Source organism: Calidris pugnax, unplaced genomic scaffold (assembly GCF_001431845.1).
Source record: "Calidris pugnax isolate Ruff unplaced genomic scaffold, ASM143184v1 scaffold147, whole genome shotgun sequence".
Classification (NCBI taxonomy): Eukaryota; Metazoa; Chordata; class Aves; order Charadriiformes; family Scolopacidae; genus Calidris; species Calidris pugnax.
The window spans coordinates 3,771,239-3,787,953 of record NW_015092359.1 but is presented as its reverse complement, the minus strand read 5'-3'; the positions used below and the strand labels follow the sequence as shown (position 1 = coordinate 3,787,953).

The 16,715-nt window shown below is 50.3% G+C and overlaps 1 protein-coding gene across 1 annotated transcript in view; it reads left to right on the top strand.

Annotated features, from left to right (window-relative positions):
• Positions 1–16,715, top strand: part of ACSS1 (acyl-CoA synthetase short-chain family member 1) — a 64,410-nt gene that overhangs the window by 21,785 nt on the left and 25,910 nt on the right. Inside the window, exons 4-8 of the mRNA XM_014962371.1 lie at positions 3,257–3,432; positions 7,913–8,065; positions 11,093–11,240; positions 11,544–11,681; positions 12,260–12,352. Coding sequence (XP_014817857.1) covers positions 3,257–3,432; positions 7,913–8,065; positions 11,093–11,240; positions 11,544–11,681; positions 12,260–12,352 — 708 coding nt within the window. The remainder of the gene's footprint in view (positions 1–3,256; positions 3,433–7,912; positions 8,066–11,092; positions 11,241–11,543; positions 11,682–12,259; positions 12,353–16,715) is intronic.

The following is a 16,715-nucleotide window of genomic DNA, read 5'->3' as shown; positions in this document are numbered from 1 at the left end:
CGTAGGGAAGAGTGTGGCCAGGAGGTGGAGGGAGGTCATTCTCCCCCTCTGCTCTGCACTGGGGAGGCCACAACTGGAATCCTGCGTCCAGTTAGGGGCTCCCCAGTTCAAGAGAGACAGGGAACTGCTGGAGAGAGTCCAGCGTAGGGCAACAAAGATGATTCAAGGATTGGAGCATCTCCCTGATGAGGAAAGGCTGAGAGAGCTGGGGCTCTTTAGCCTGGAGAAGAGAAGGCTGAGGGGAGATCTTATTAATGCTGACAAGGATCTAAAGGGTGGGTTGAGGGAGGATGGAGCCAGACTCTTTTCAGTGGTTCCCAGTGACAGGACGAGGGGCAACGGGCACAAGCTGGACCATGGGAAGTTCCACTCCAATGTGAGGAAGAACTTCTTTGGGGTGAGGGTGGCAGAGCCCTGGCAGAGGCTGCCCAGGGAGGGTGTGGAGTCCCCTTCTCTGGAGATCTTCAAGGCCCGCCTGGATGCTCCTGAGTGATGTGCTCTGGGCAGCCCTGCTTTGGCAGGGGAGTTGGGCTGGAGGATCCCTAGAAGGTCCCTTCCAACTCTGACAATTCTGTGATTAGATGCAGACTGGGGAACAAACCCCTGGGGACGGTGCTCCAAAGCGCATCCCAATTCTGCGTTTTCTTGGCAGAAGGAGAAAAAAGGTTCATTCTCGGCCGGCAGGATAATTTACTCCTTTGCAATGTACTTTTCCTTAGCGACAGACGCGGCATCCTCTGCCCTTAAAACACTTTTATAAATGGCTTAACATTCAGGCTGGGCTGGGTTGCTGCCAGACAGCAGTGGAGCCGGAGGGAGAGCCAGAGCTTATAGGCGTGGGGCCCTGATTTCTTCTTTCCCAGTGTTTCTTTGATGCTCCTGCACATGGTGCTAAATCTGCAGCCTGGATTGTGGCGCTGTGATTGATGCGTGGCGCTGGGAAGCGCTGGCAGCCCCTTCCCTCCCCAGCTTGAGAAGGAGAGATGTTCTCATCCCGCAGCACTTGCAGCTTGATTAGGTAAAAAGTAACTCTAAAAATACCAGCAGAAAACCAAAATAGCAAGTGGCTCGTGTCCTGGCAGTCACATCCCTTTCTTTATGGCTGGCGCGAGGGAATAAGTCTTAGAGCAATTTTCATGCTTTTTTTTTTTTTTTTTCCCTGCAGAGTTAATCTATAGAGAGCGAGTCCGTTTTAGTTATCCCTCACTTTTGGCCTCTTGTGATGGGCTAAAGAGCCATTTCTCTGCAGCCACAGCTCCGTAATTAACGGAGCGTGGCACGGTTGGAAGTGCTCTGCCAGAGAGCTGCTGTGTGCTGGGGCTTCCAGGAGGCTTCCCCTCCAGGTCGGGGTGAGTTTGGGAAGGCTGCAGGTATCTCTCCGAGCAGGGTAACGCCTCCGTGTCGTGATTTTGGCCAGATTGACCAACCAGAACGAGTGATGCCCCCCCCCCAACCTCCTCCTCCTCTAAGAAAAAGAGAGGAGAGGAAGAGATAAAAGAGATTTATGAGATTAGAAAGAACCGAACTACTTTAATGAAAATATTAATAAATAATGAAATAATAAATAATAAGAAGAAAAGGGGAAAAAAAGGGGGGGAAAAAAAAGTATACAGTATATACAAAACCTTATCAAGCTCCCAGGATGATGATCACATCACCAGGAGGCACAGGGAAAGGTCCAAGGCTGGACTCGGTGATGGACAGGGGCTGGATTCTGGCTCTGGAGTCAGGAACGCTCGGATCAGGATCAAAGGCAGATGAACAGGCAGGGTCCTCCTCAGCCATTGGCCACTGAATAAGGAGAAGTGACGCTTTGACCCCTCAGCTTTTATGCTGTGCATGATGCAGATGGGATGGAATACCCTGTTGGTCAGTTTTAGGTCACCTGTCCTGTCCCCTCCTCCCCACAGGTGTGACCCCTCTACGCTTTTCCGCTTCCGACCCTCCAACGGGGCAGATAACGAATTTACCTGACCTTGATTGTTATAGCAATAAGTATAAGCAGGGGCCTCTCTGCACACCATTCCTTGGATATAATCAGGTCTTAGCCCTGTGAGAGTGAACAGTTTCTGAACAATACGCTGTTAATCTCAGAGTTTAGTTTGTTAGAAGAGGCCCAGCTCAAAAAAGGAAAAAACTACAGAACAAAATATTAGTTCTGTTTTACCTCAAACCAGGACGCTCCCGAGCGGCTGCAGAGTTTGGTGCTGTTCCTGTGGTTGTGTGCAGTCCTGGAGAGAGGATGGGAAAGGGTAAAGAAGGTGCTTGTTCACTAAGGTCCTAAGAAGCCTTGCGCTGCTTCCAGGGTGTGAGCTGTTAGGGTAGAGCAGTGATATTTGCTCCAACACAGAAAACTGGGAAGAAACTCCAGTGTGTCGGCTTTGCTAGGCAGGAACGGAGGTGTTTAAACTGCTGTGAGTGGTGCCCAGGGTGAGACATTGGGAAAGACTTTCTCATCTTCATGATGGGCTGGTGGGAACATCGGAGTGTTTTAGGAAGATCGGACTGACAGCCGTAGGAAAGGGCTTGGCTGGAGCCAACTCTGGTTTGGGAGAATCATAGAATGGTCAGAGTTGGAAGGGACCTTAAAGATCATCCAGTTCCAACCCCCCTGCCCTGGGCAGGGACACCTCCCACCAGACCAGGTTGCTCCAAGCCCCATCCAGCCTGGCCTTGAACCCCTCCAGGGATGGGGCAGCCACAGCTTCTCTGGGCAACCTCTTCCAGTGCCTCACCACCCTCACAGCAAAGAATTTCTTTCTGGCATCTCATCTAAATCTCCCCTCTTCCAATTTCAAACCGTTCCCCCTTGTCCTGTCACTGCACTCCCTGACAAAGAGTCCCTCCCCAGCTCTCCTGGAGCTCCCTTCAGATCTTGGAAGGCTGCTACAAGGTCTCCCCGGAGCCTTCTCTTCTCCAGGCTGAACAACCCCAGCTCTCTCAGCCTGTCTTCACAGCAGAGGTGCTCCATCCCTCTGATCATCTTCGTGGCCCTCTGCTGGACCTGTTCCAACAGGTCCATGATCTAGGAGATGGCCTAGATAACCTACGGAGGTTCCTGCTACCCCTCATCTCTGTGGGTCTCAGGTTTTCAAGTGTTTTTGTCAGTGATGCTGACTGGTTTAGGTTGATATGAGTTCTGTGTCCTTGTCACACACGTTGTACTTTACATCATCCCCCAAAGTAATGAAAGCAGAGCACACGTACTAGCCTGAAAAACGGGCTGGTATACCTGCTAATTTTTTTCTCTTTTTAGCTGGATGCAAAGCAGTTATCACCTACAACCAGGGGGTCAGGGGAGGCCGAATCATCGAGCTGAAGACAACTGTGGATGAAGCTGTGAAGAGCTGTCCAAGCATCAAACACGTCTTTGTGGCTCAGAGGACAGATAACGAAGTCCAGATGGGTGACCGTGATGTTTCCCTTGAGGAGGTAATGTTGGTGGTGTTAAACCTTCCTTGTTTCTCCTTATGTGTTGTGAACATGGTGCTAGGGAAGAGAAATAAGCGTGCTAATAAATGTAGGGACCAGCTCACTTGGACATCTCTGAGAGACCCAGTGCTGGGCTGTGTAGAACATACGTGTGAGAGTCTTGATGAACGTGTAGATCACACACGCTCTGATATTTGGCTCTGGTCTTTGATCTGCTGTGGGCTACACTGGGAGTTGGCAGCCAAGGAAGACCAAGTAGCCTCCATACTTCCCTTGCATAGGTGAGCTGAGCTAAAAGCCATGAAGCAGCTGCTTGCGCTGCCTCTTGGCACTCCAGTGGAGCCACACCAGACCTACCAGCAATGACTGGCCTTTACACCACTTCTGGAGCTGATTTTCGGGGTGAGATGCTCTTCTTGTGGTGTCACAGTACCCCTGTGGGCTGATGGATACAGCTGTGTTGCAGTGACAGCATCTGTATGTCCTCACAGACACCCACTGGCACTCCGGATTACTCCTTAGGGGTCTGAGGGTTGGCTAGATCACCTTTCTCCCCATCTGCGCCTTTTGGACCTGAGCTCTGCAGATTAAAAGGAGATGCTGGATGCTCTCTGCAGCCATTGCTGGAGAGCAGACCTGAGGAGAAGGACTTGGGAGTGCTCGTGGATGAGAAGCTCACCATGAGCCGGCAGTGCGCGCTGGCAGCCCAGAAAGCCAACCCCATCCTGGGCTGCATCAAGAGAAGTGTGGCCAGCAGGGCCAGGGAGGGGGTTCTGCCCCTCTGCTCTGCGCTCCTGAGACCCCACCTGGAGCTCTGTGTCCAGCTCTGGAGTCCTCAGCACAGGAAGGACATGGACCTGTTGGAACAGGTCCCGCAGAGGGCCACGAAGATGATGAGAGGGATGGAGCACCTCTGCTGTGAAGACAGGCTGAGAGAGCTGGGGTTGTTCAGCCTGGAGAAGAGAAGGCTCCGGGGAGACCTTGGAGCAGCCTTCCAAGATCTGAAGGGAGCTCCAGGAGAGCTGGGGAGGGACTCTTTGTCAGGGAGTGCAGTGACAGGACAAGGGGGAACGGTTTTAAACTGAAAGAAGGGAGATTTAGATTAGATACTAGGAAGAAATTCTTTGCTGTGAGGGTGGTGAGACACTGGAAGAGGTTGCCCAGAGAAGCTGTGGCTGCCCCATCCCTGGAGGGGTTCAAGGCCAGGCTGGATGGGGCTTGGAGCAACCTGGTCTGGTGGGAGGTGTCCCTGCCCATGGCAGGGGGGCTGGAACTGGATGATCTTTAAGGTCCCTTCCAACTCTGACCATTCTATGATTCTATGCCCCTTATGGCATCTGGATCTTCATCCTTCAATGGATTGTGCCTGTATTTACAGTCTGCTGGGGCTGGGAGTGGAAGCAGCTCCGTCAGTCAGCTCAGGGTGGGTGGAGGAGCTGTGCTGCTCCCTTTTTGTAGTCTGGCAAACGGCGCTGAGGTTTAAGGAAGGGGTGTTTCCTGACACCAACACCGCCGCTGCTGCTGTCGGCCCGTGTCCACACACCCTGTCCCGATTTGTCCAGGACGCTGTTGAAAGGCAGCGCAGAAACAATCCAAGTTCCTGGAGAGACTTGGGGGGGGACAGCCCTACAGACAGTGTCCTGGTTACCCCGCGATGGTAGGACAGCCGTGGCTTGGGAATATTTAGAACCTGTGCTTCCTGGGGAAGAAAACAGCAGACATTTTAATGCGTTTAGCTGGTACGCACAGGACGGAAGCCCAACACAGAAGTAGTTTTATCAGTTTGCCAGCAGCAGTAAACAGAAAGTACTCATCGCAATAATGCCTGGAAATCCCCCGTCTGGAGCCAAGATAATTACTCAGGAGTCCCTGTGCTGGTCAGATGAGATAGGAGCCGCTACTAGGGTAAGTTAAACAGAGAAGGCAGGTTTTATACAGAAATTGTCTTACTTCTTACTCCACAAAGCGCATTTCTGATGATTTTCCTTAGTCTGCAAACAGCCTGAGGGGCTTTGGTGATGGAGAGCTGAGCCCATTGTCAGTTGTAGGGTCTGAAACAACAAGAATTAAACCATTAACGCTGTTAACTCTGTCGTGACTGATCTTTATGGCAGTTGTGCTTTCCAGCTCTTGTGCAATGGCTTAGTGCACCATTCCAGCTGGTGTTGGAATGGAGCCTATGAGAACTCCTTCTTAGTGTCAAAAACTGACAAGTCAGTCTGAATTGTCACAATAAATACCCGAGAGGAGCAGGAGTGCTGTAGCTCGGAGGCTACAAATGACACCTGACTCTGTCAGCTCTTCGTATTTTAACTAAGCTTTGTATGTCAGGCTCTTACAAACAATTGGACCTGCTGCTGGTAGTGTTCACTTGTAAATATAGCTCGTTTACAGTGTTAATTGTAAGAAGGCAGTACCTAAAAATGCCTTCAAATAGCCACCTAATAACCCATTGCTGGAATCGTTATTCATCTAGGACAGTGCAGAGCCCGAGAGAAGCAAGCCAGCTGTGCTTTTTGAGCAGCCATATGTTGAGCATCTGGAACACACGGTGATTACTGCGTGTAATTAAGTTTGTACACGCCTCAGAAAAATGTTCAGCCTCTTCCTGAAAAATCTACTGTCTGGGCAGACAAAGCCCTCTGTGGTGACCACAAGCATCTCTTTCAAAGCCTATTATTCCTCTTCCTCTGCTGGTCTGGGCACTCAAGCTGGACCAAAAGTTTGCTCTGAACTTTGCATCCTTCCCTCCCGTGGTTCTGAGTGTAGGGGTGAGGAGAGGATCTCCCCGACCTGGCCAAACAGTGGAGTATGAGGAGAGTGACAGAGGCAGGAGAGAAAAGCACTCTCCTTCTCACAGGTAGAAGCGATTAGAATTTGAGGATCAAATGGATAGGACAGTCATCCACTGCTGGGTCCAGGAAAGGGAGATGAATGCACAGTTTGACTGCAGCTCTGTGGTTTTAAAATGAAAACGAAGGTCCTATGCTGAGTCCAGCGTAGGGCTACAAAGATGATTCGAGGACTGGAGCATCTCCCTTATGAGGAGAGACTGAGAGAGCTGGGACTCTTTAGTCTGGAGAAGAGAAGGCTGAGGGGAGACCTTAGTATCTCAAGGGCGGGCTGAGGGAGGAGGGAACCAGACTCTTTTCAGTAGTTGCCAGTGAGAGGACAAGGGGCAATGGGCACAAGTTGGAACATAAGAGGTTCCACTCAAATATGAGGAGAAACTTCTTCACGGTGAGAGTGACAGAGCCCTGGAAGAGGCTGCCCAGGGAGGGTGTGGAGTCCCCTTCTTTGGAGATTTTCAAGACCCGCCTGGATGCTCCTGAGTAACGTGCTCTGACAAGCTGTGGGTGGTCCTGCTTTGGCAGAGGAGTTGGACTAGATGATCTCTGTGGTCCCTTCCAACTCTAAAAATTCAGTGAAATTCAGTGAAACAGTATCCAGCCAGCCTTGCTGCTGCTGTCAAGTGTGGTTCATGTTTGCGGTCACACTTTGGTTTTCTACCAGCAGCTTGCAAAGGCTGGAAGTGTAAGCTTGTGATCCACCATTTTTTTTTATACCTGAAATATTATTTTATCTGGCCAATTCCCGTTGACTTCTGTGCTGGGCATGGGTATTGGCAGAGGGGCTTGGTGCTACATGTCCACAGGAACCTTTCCACTAGGTGAGCACATATAACCTATGGTACATCCACAGACGTGTGCAAGGGGACAACAGCGGTTCTTGTCTCTGGACACGGAACGATACGGGGTTGGAAGGGACCTCTGGAGGTCATCTAGTCCAACCCCCACTGCCAAAGCAGGTCCACCCACAGCAGGTTGCACAGGAACGTGTCCAGGCGGGGTTTGAACGTCTCCAGAGAAGGAGACTCCACCACCTCCCTGGGCAGCCTCTGCCAGGGCTCTGCCACCCTCCCAGGAAAGAAGTTCCTCCTCATCTTTAGTTTGAACTTCTGCTATTCAAGTTTGGCCCTGTTATCGCTTGTCCTGTGCCTGGGCACCACTGAAAAAAGACCGGCCCCATCCTCTTGACACCCTCCCTTGAAGTATTTATAAGCATTGATCAGATCCCCCCCTCAGCCTTCTCTTCTCCAGACTAAAAAGACCCAAGTCCCTCAGCCTTTCCTCATATGACACATATTCTAGTCCCCAAATCATCTTTGTAGCCCTCTGCTGGACCCTCTCCAGCAGTTCCCTGTCCTTCTGGAACTGGGGAGCCCAGAACTGGTCCCAGTGCTCCAGATGGGGCCTCCCCAGGGCAGAGCAGAGGGGCAGGATGACCTCCCTCCACCTGCTGGTCCCACTCTTCCTGATGCCCCCCAGGATGCCATTGGCCTTCTTGGCCACAAGGGCACATCGTTGGCTCACTGCGGACATGCTTACAGATGGAGTGTTGGTTGGGTCCATCCAGTCAAAGTCTTTCTGTCATTACCGCCTTTTTATTTTTTATTTTTTATTTTTTTTTTTCCCCTTAGGAGATGGCCAAGGCAGCTTCTGTGTGCGCTCCAGAAAGCATGGACAGCGAGGACGTGCTTTTCATGCTCTACACCTCGGGCAGCACTGGGAAGCCCAAAGGAATCGTTCACACCCAGGCTGGGTACCTGCTGTACGCCGCTGTCACGCACAAGGTAACTCCACTTCCATCCCCTGGAAAGGCTTCACTCACCTCCCAGCAGTACTCATGAGAGGTCTCATGGACCGGTGGGGGTTGCTGTGTTCCGTGTCCGCTGCCCAGTTGGCTCAGTGGGTGTAAACAAAGTGAAAAATTGACAGGAGAACGTGGTAATTAATCTTCAGGCTTTGTTCCTGGGGAATACGGGACTATGCAAACCAGAGCCTAGAGTTATGAAAGGAAGGGAACTGTTGCTTTTTGCCTTTAAAATGCGCTAGTGTTGCAGGCCAAAATTTGTGGACGTTAAAGTGATGTGGCTGAGGAGATTGCAGTAAGTATCTTACTGGTGTGGGTAATGTGAATATTACCCCACGTCGTGGTTTGGTCTTTTTTTTATTTCAGGAGGGATCTGGACTCTTAAAACAACCTCTTTGCATTAGCACTTTTCTGAAGGATCAAAAATTACATCCATGCTCTGTGGTCGCACCTTTGCGCTGTGTTTCCGCGTGATCTAGGCTAAATGTTATAAGCCTCTTTCCCTAAAAGAAAAAAAAAACCAAAAAAACAAACAAACAAAAAAAAAAATCAAGGCACTGCTTCTTGAAGCTTCTGGTCTCAGCTCTGCGTATGAAAAGGTAACAGTGAAATGTGGAGGGGCTGCAGTGGAAGATCTCCATCTGGCCTTAGCGGTACCGCCTTGTTTGTAATCACGCACAATTCAGGCAGGAGTTTTCTTTTCTTTAGGCTGACACAGTTGGAGTTTTAGAAGATTGGGATGTGTGGGCGTCAGACTTCTTTTGCATGAAGGGTTTTTTTTTGCGCCAGCTTTTCTAAGTGACAGCTCAATCGCCAAGGCACCTCTCTCTCTGTCTTAGTCCTAAAGTTAGATCTTGCACCCTGGTGCAGAAGTGAAGGTGGCACTGTGCAGCTGTGGTCCTTTTAGTGGGTACTTTAGAGCCTGACAGGGAAAGGCATGTGCAAAGGAAAGGTGAGAATTGGCTCTTCTAGGTAGAGGGATTAGCTGACCTGTGTGGCCTCTGTGATCTTTGCACACTCACGTGTGACGCTCTTGTCCTACATCATGGGGTTTTCTTTTAGTTCTTATCCAACTTCTTTCATTTAAAAGATAAAATTGACTCTGCCTTATGAGTCAGGACCTCTTCACGATATGACTGAGGAAGTAGATTTACAGTGGGAAGTATTTTTTGTAACCAAGACAAGATAATGAGTTCTCCAAGATATTTACCTTGAATTTGATGAGCAGGGAGAGGAGAGTGTCTAGAAGGCGAGACACTGATTGAGAAGCTGAGCAGCTAAGAACATTTTGCAGAAAAAGTTTCATGGGCACATATCGGTTTCTCCAGCTTTCTCATGGAAACCTGCTGGTATCTGAGGGGTCTGAGCCTCCGAGGCTGCAGCCTCCCTGCAGCTCAAGGTCCACTTTACCACGTGGACTGCCTGGGGTAGGCAACCTTAGGTATCATAGAAAGGTTTGGGTTGGAAGGGACCTTGAAGATCATGGAGTTCAAACCCCCCTGCCCTAGGCAGGGACACCTCCCACCAGACCAGGTTGCTCCAAGCCCCATCCAGCCTGGCCTTGAACTCCTCCAGGGATGGGGCAGCCACAGCTTCTCTGGGCAACCTCTTCCAGTGTCTCACCAGCCTCACAGGAAAGAATTTCTTTCTGGTATCTCATCTAAATCTTCCCTCTTCCAATTTCAAACCGTTCCCCCTTGTCCTGTCACTGCACTCCCTGACAAAGAGTCCCTCCCCAGCTCTCCTGGAGCTCCCTTCAGATATTGGAAGGCTGCTCTAAGGTCTCCCTGGAGCCTTCTCTTCTCCAGGCTGAACAACCCCAGCTCTCTCAGCCTGTCCTCACAGCAGAGGTGCTCCATCCCTCTCATCATCTTCGTGGCCCTCTGCGGGACCCGTTCCAACAGGTCCATGTCCTTCCTGTGCTGAGGACTCCAGAGCTGGACACAGAGCTCCAGGTGGGGTCTCAGGAGCACAGAGCAGAGGGGCAGAATCACCTCCCTGGCCCTGCTGGCCATGCTTCTTCTGATGCAGCCCAGGATGGGGTTGGCTTTCTGGGCTGCCAGCATGTACCACCAGCTCATCTTTCAATGAATTTCACTGAATTTTTAGAGTTGGAAGGGACCATAGAGATCATCTAGTCCAACTCCCCTGCTGAAGCAGGATTGCCTAGAGCTAGAGCATGTTACTCAGGACGGCATCCAGGCGGGGCTTGAAAATCTCCAAAGAAGGGGACTCCACACCCTCCCTGGGCAGCCTGTTCCAGGGCTCTGCCACCCTCACCGTGAAGAAGTTTCTCCTCATATTTGAGTGGAACCTCTTATGTTCCAACTTGTGCCCGTTGCCCCTCGTCCTCTCACTGGGAACCACTGAAAAGAGTCTGGCTCCCTCCTCCTTCAACCCTCCCTTGAGATACTTGTAGGCATTGATAAGGTCTCCCCTCAGCCTTCTCTTCTCCAGACTAAAGAGTCCCAGCTCTCTCAGCCTCTCCTCATCAGGGAGATGCTCCAATCCTTGAATCATCTTGAGCTTTCTCATCTCAGATGTCCGTGCAGATTGCCAGCTGGGCATTGCAAGTTGTCTGCAAACCTCTAGAGGAGCGTTTGCATTGTCAGCACCACTTTTTATGGTCTTACCCTGCTTCTGGTTAAGAGCTGCCCCCTCCGTTTGTGAGGGAAGTCAGAAGTCACATGGCTCCTGGGAACCAGGGGGGGCTGTGAGCTTTCTGGGCTTTGGTTGGAGTTTTGTGGCTCCGATCTGAGTAGCTCCTGGTACAGCCACCCTCCCCGTATGTTTGCAGAAGCAGTCAGGAGCCTGGAAGCCCTGGGACCAGTCACTCTGTCTTGCTTCCTCACCTCGGGGTGGCCTTTGTACTGCTGTTTCCTGGGTGCCTGGCTCCGCTCGCCCTCTGGGCTTTCTTGCCCCAACTTGGATGCCGGGTCCAGCACCTTACCTTTAAGCTCTGAGCCTGCCAACGGAGAGTCAGCTGGCCTTACGTTTGTCTTTGCAGTATGTATTTGACTACCAGCAAGGCGACGTTTTTGGCTGCGTGGCTGACATCGGCTGGATCACGGGACATAGCTACGTTGTGTACGGACCGCTCTGCAACGGAGCCACCTCCGTCCTCTTCGAAAGCACTCCGGTGTACCCTGACCCAGGTGAGGAACTGGTGGGGCAAAGGTTTGACTAGACAAAAAGCGGGACAGAGGAGATTTAGGAACCTGTCTGCTGTGATTGATCTGCCTGCTCGCTTTCTTGGACCTCTGTTTCTTTGGACCACGTATCTATAGAACATCCAGGAGCATCTGTGCGTCCAGGGTGAAGAAAAAGAAGGTTGCCATTGGCTTTGCTGTGTCCTCAGAGTAGTCACAGCTTTAGCTTTGGCTCTTCACCTGCCCGCTCAGCATTTGTGGCCATACGTTGGTGCTAGGTAGATAAAAAGCCTGTTTGTGATCCTGCAGGTCGTTACTGGGAAGTGGTACAAAGGTTGAAAATTAATCAGTTTTATGGAGCACCTACGGCTATCCGCTTGCTGCTGAATTATGGAGAAGAGTGGGTGAAGAAATACGACAGATCATCCTTGAAGACCTTGGGGTCAGGTAAGGAGCGTGAAATCTTCTTCCGAAAAAGTCAGGGGGGTTCTAGCTGGTGAAATGAAAGGTACCAGAGGAGCTCAGCTGGACCAGATGGGATGTGGTTAAAAACAGATAACAAAGCAGGCTCCCTCTTTGGCTTTCCAGATATTTTCTCAGCAGAAGGAGAAACAAACTGAAGCTGGGGCCATTGAACCTTAGTGTAACTGCCTGTTTCCTAGCTTAATTTTGAAGGATCACATTCTTTGCAAGAAATATTTATCCAGCGGTGAATGACATCACTTTGAATTTTACTGGCGTAGGTGACCTAAGCTGCATTTTCCTGCATTATTTAGGCTTCTAGAGGTTCTTGTATGCGACCTGCATTGATTAGTTACTTTCAGTGATGTTTATTGCTTACCTTTTGGTCTTTCTGGGGGAAAAAAAAAATATAAATAAATCAGTCCTCGGTTCCATGAGCGCATCGCGGTCCTTTGCACATCCCAGAAAAAAACCTCTGTGAGGGCGTTCTGCTTAATGATTGAACCTCCTGTCACCTTCCCCACCCTGGGTCTCAGGATCTTCCCTTTCTTGTGTCGGTCTAGTGGGAGAGCCCATCAACCACGAAGCCTGGCAGTGGTTCTACAACGTGGTGGGAGAAGGGCGCTGCACCCTCGTGGACACGTGGTGGCAGACAGGTAAAAGGCGTCCTCGGGGAGCGCGGGGAGGATGTCGGTGGGTAGAGAAGGATTCATACATTTCAATTCGATCCATTGAGTCTGTGGAAAAAAAAACAAACAAAACCCTCCTGGCATTTTGATCAGTCACAAACCAGTCACAAGTGGTGTTCCTCAAGGGTCCGTGCTGGGGCCGGTGCTGTTTAACATTTTTATCAATGATATAGACAGGGAGATTAAAGGCACCATCAGCAAGTTTGCGGACGATACCAAGCTGTGTGGTGTTGTCGATACACCAGAGGGATGGGATGTCATCCAAAGGGACCTGGACAGGCTGGAGAGGTGGGCCCAGGTGAACCTCATGAGGTTCAACAAGAGCAAATGCAAGGTTCTGCACCTGGGCCGGAACAATCCTCGCCACCAATACAAACTAGGGGGTGAGGTATTGGAAAGCAGCCCTGAGGAAAGGGACTTGGGGGTGCTGGTGGATGAGAAGCTGGACATGAGCAGGCAGTATGCAGTTGCAGCCCAGAAGGCCCTGGGGTTGTTCAGCCTGGAGAAGAGGAGGCTGCGGGGAGACCTAATAGCAGCCTTCCAGTACCTGAAGGGAGCCTACAGGAAGGCTGGGGAGAGCCTGTTTAGAAAGGCCTGCAGTGACAGGACGAGGGGGAATGGCTTCAAGCTGGAGGGGAGCAGATTTAGACTGGAGATTAGGAGAGGGTTCTTTACTGTGAGGGTGGTGGAGCACTGGAACAGGTTGCCCAGGGAGGTGGTTGAGGCCCCATCCCTGGAGATATTCAAGGAGAGGCTCGACGAGGCCCTGGGCAACCTGGTCTAGTTGGGAGTGTCCCTGCTGACTGCGGGGAGGTGGGACTAGATGACCTTGAAGGTCCCTTCCGGCCTGGGAAATTCTATGATTCTATGATCAGCTTTTCAAAGTCACCGGGGAGTTTCAGCACATAATAGCAATGTAACTGAATATAAAAGCAATAGTGTTGTTGGGTGGTTTTTTTTTGGTTTTGTTTTTTTTGTTTGTTTTGTTGTTTGGGCTTTTTTTTCCCCTCTAAATGTTCTTTGATATTTTGGATGCTGGGAAAAATCTCAACTGGTTCTAGAAACAGGAGGCGGAGATTGAATTTCTGGGCAAAGCTGGGAGTAGGCAGCTTGAATTGGAAATCTCATTTTCAATTATTTATCCAACTGTCTTGACCTTGATATGGTCTTATCATGGAAAGGCATTTATAGCACCATATAGCTGTAGTTTGTACTGAGGTGTGCTTATTTCCCTTCCTGGGAACGGCCAGAGGAGGATGGAAAGCTAAGCTGTGTAGTCAAAGGTGGAGTCCTGCAGCACCTTCCCAGCTCCTTCCTCACAGAATGATGTGGGGTTGGAAGGGACCTCTGGAGATCATCTAGTCCAACCCCCCCTGCCAAAGCAGGGCCACCCACAGCAGGTTGCACAGGAACGTGTCCAGGTGGGGTTTGAATGTCTCCAGAGAAGGAGACTCCACCACCTCCCTGGGCAGCCTCTGCCAGGGCTCTGCCACCCTCACAGGAAAGAAGTTCCTCCTCATCTTTAGGTGGAACTTCTTCTATTCCAGTTGGTGCCCATTTCCTCTTGTCCTGTCCCTGGGCACCACTGAAAAAAGACCGGCCCCATCCTCTTGACACCCTCCCTTTAAGTATTTATAGGCATTGATCAGATCCCCCCTCAGCCTTCTCTTCTCCAGACTAAAAAGACCCAAGTCCCTCAGCCTCTCCTCATAAGGGAGATGCTCCAGGCCCCTCATCATCTTTGTAGCCCTCTGCTGTACCCTCTCCAGCAGTTCCCTGTCCTTCTGGAACTGGGGAGCCCAGAACTGGACCCAGTGCTCCAGATGGGGCCTCACCAGGGCAGAGTAGAGGAGGAGGATAATCTCCCTCGACCTGCTGGCCACACTACTCAGCACCTGGTCCTCTCTTCTGGGCACCAACATTCGAGAGTTGCTAAAGGTATCTTGCAATATGTCCTTCTGAAGTCACGAACCACAGTTTGCCACGGAGCCGTGGACTTAAAGGATACAGCAGAGCTGCTGGCTTTCTGCCTCTGCTGAAAAAACAAGACCAACCCTACTCTTAAATTTCTAGCTGCCATTGGGCACAATATTCATTCCCTTTCCAGACAGGTTGCTCCTGATTTCATCCTTATTCCTGCTAGCAGGTGGTCTCTTCAGGATCCCTGAGGCCCATCTCAATGGGATGAATTAGCTTCTGGCACACAACCAAGTTCCATTTAATCCAGACCAGACTTGCAGACTCTCTTTTTATTTTCAGATTTGAAATAAAATACCCTCAGAATTCAGAGCAGCAATGTTAACTACCGTCTATTTCAATTACCCATCTCTTAAACCATCTGGGTTCTCATGTGCTGAGCAGAAGGAAAGCTGACTGGGTAGGAGCTAAATGCTTTCCTCCTCGCTGCTCTGAAATAAAACACTCTGCAGAAGCAGTTGATTACTGTACAGTGATGGAGTTGAGAAGAATCTTTTTTTTTTTGCCCTAACTTTTTGTTTGTTTGTTTCTCTTCAGTTAACTGGTGCATGGAGTGTGCATACAGTGCCTCCTGTCTCCTCCAAAATACAGGGTTAGATCTTATATTAAACTGTATTTCTCCTGGGTTTTTGGAGCAATGGCGGTCAGGTGAGAGGTCGAAGAACATTTGCTGGACAGCCTGTAAGTGCAGAGTGCTTTATCTTACCTTCAGCTAGGTGTAGTTTTGCAGGTAAACATTTACCAGCTCCTGGAAGCATAATATAACGATAAATATTCATGAAATTGATTTTGTTAGAAAGTAGAATCAGTCTTCCTCCACAGATGATGAGGAAAGCCAGATTAATCTTGGAAACATTATATATTCCGTTTGAATGTAAAGGGAGCGTGGAAAGAGATCACAGAAACAGTTTGATGGATGCTGGTTGGGGTCCTGCAGTGTCACCCCTCGTAGACAATTTCAGTATAGCTTGTTAATTGCACTGTTGGATGCAGAGTGTCCTCTACGGTGCGTTGCTCTCTGAAGCACCAACGTGTTGCCAGCTAATAAAGCCTGGTAGGCGTGAAGAGCAGCAAAACGGCGATTTAAAAATCCACTTGAAAGCCTTTGGATGAGCAAATGGGTGAGACAGCAATTATGGGAAGCGGTGTGTGCAGATGAGAGAGGTGGAAAATTCCTCTGGGTCTTGCTGCTGAAATATTAGGTGGTGTTGTGCTGTGATTGACAGTAGTAGAATCAAAGCTGTAGTTTCAGGTGTAGTTCTTCACAGTGCAGAAGAGTCACTAGGTAGTTTTACTTTTGTCGTCGGCTTTACATAAAAAAAGTGCAGCTGTTGTAGGCAGCTGGGAACAAAGGCTGGTTTTGAAAGACATCTCTGAAGAGGCACTGGGAGCTTTTGCTGTTGGCATCATTTTTACAACGATTTAGACTGGGATGGATTCCTCCCCAGAGCAGTCAGTCCAATCTGTGGTGGTGGAGACTCCGGTGGCAGAGAGTAGGCGATTGACCCACAGCAGAGGGGGGGCCCTGTTTCCATCCATCACCCTCCCTGCTCACGCTCTACTGTCCTTGCCTAAAATCTGGGTGGATTTGCACTGCGGTGACAGCAGGGGCACACAGGTCACGTGGAAGCACGGCTTTTCTTCTGCCAGCTCTGCCTCTGAAGAGACAGACTTCAGAAGGGCAGGGCAGGGCCTAGAATTCTTGCTAGCTGTCGTCTGTCAGTGGCTAAAATCGGTGCTTTTAAACCAGTTTAAAGTAGGTCTTTACCATTCAAACAATTTGTAGAGCACCCTTGCCACCATGCAGCTCCCTCTGGAATGTGACTTGACTGCCTTATGGGCAGCTGGCTGCAGGATGCGTAGGATGTGACAAACCCCATGTTGAAACATAGCTTGCAGGGCTGTATTCAGAGTGAGTGCTGGGTTAGGAAGAGCAACCAGCAGTTTAATCAGGTCACAGAATCACAGAATCATGTGGGGTTGGAAGGGACCTCTGGAGATCATCTAGTCCAACCCCCCTGCCAAAGCAGGTCCACCCAGAGCAGGTTGCACAGGAATGTGTCCAGGTGGGGTTTGAATGTCTTCAGAGAAGGAGACTCCACCACCTCCCTGGGCAGCCTCTGCCAGGGCTCTGCCACCCTCACAGGAAAAAAGTTCCTCCTCATCTTTAGGTGGAACTTCTTCTATTCAAGTTGGTGCCCATTTCCTCTTGTCCTGTCCCTGGGCACCACTGAAAAAAGACCAGCTCCATCCTCCTGACACCCTCCCTTTAAGTATTTATAAGCATTGATCAGATCCCCCCTCAGCCTTCTCTTCTCCAGACTAAAAAGACCCAAGTCCCTCAGCCTCTCCT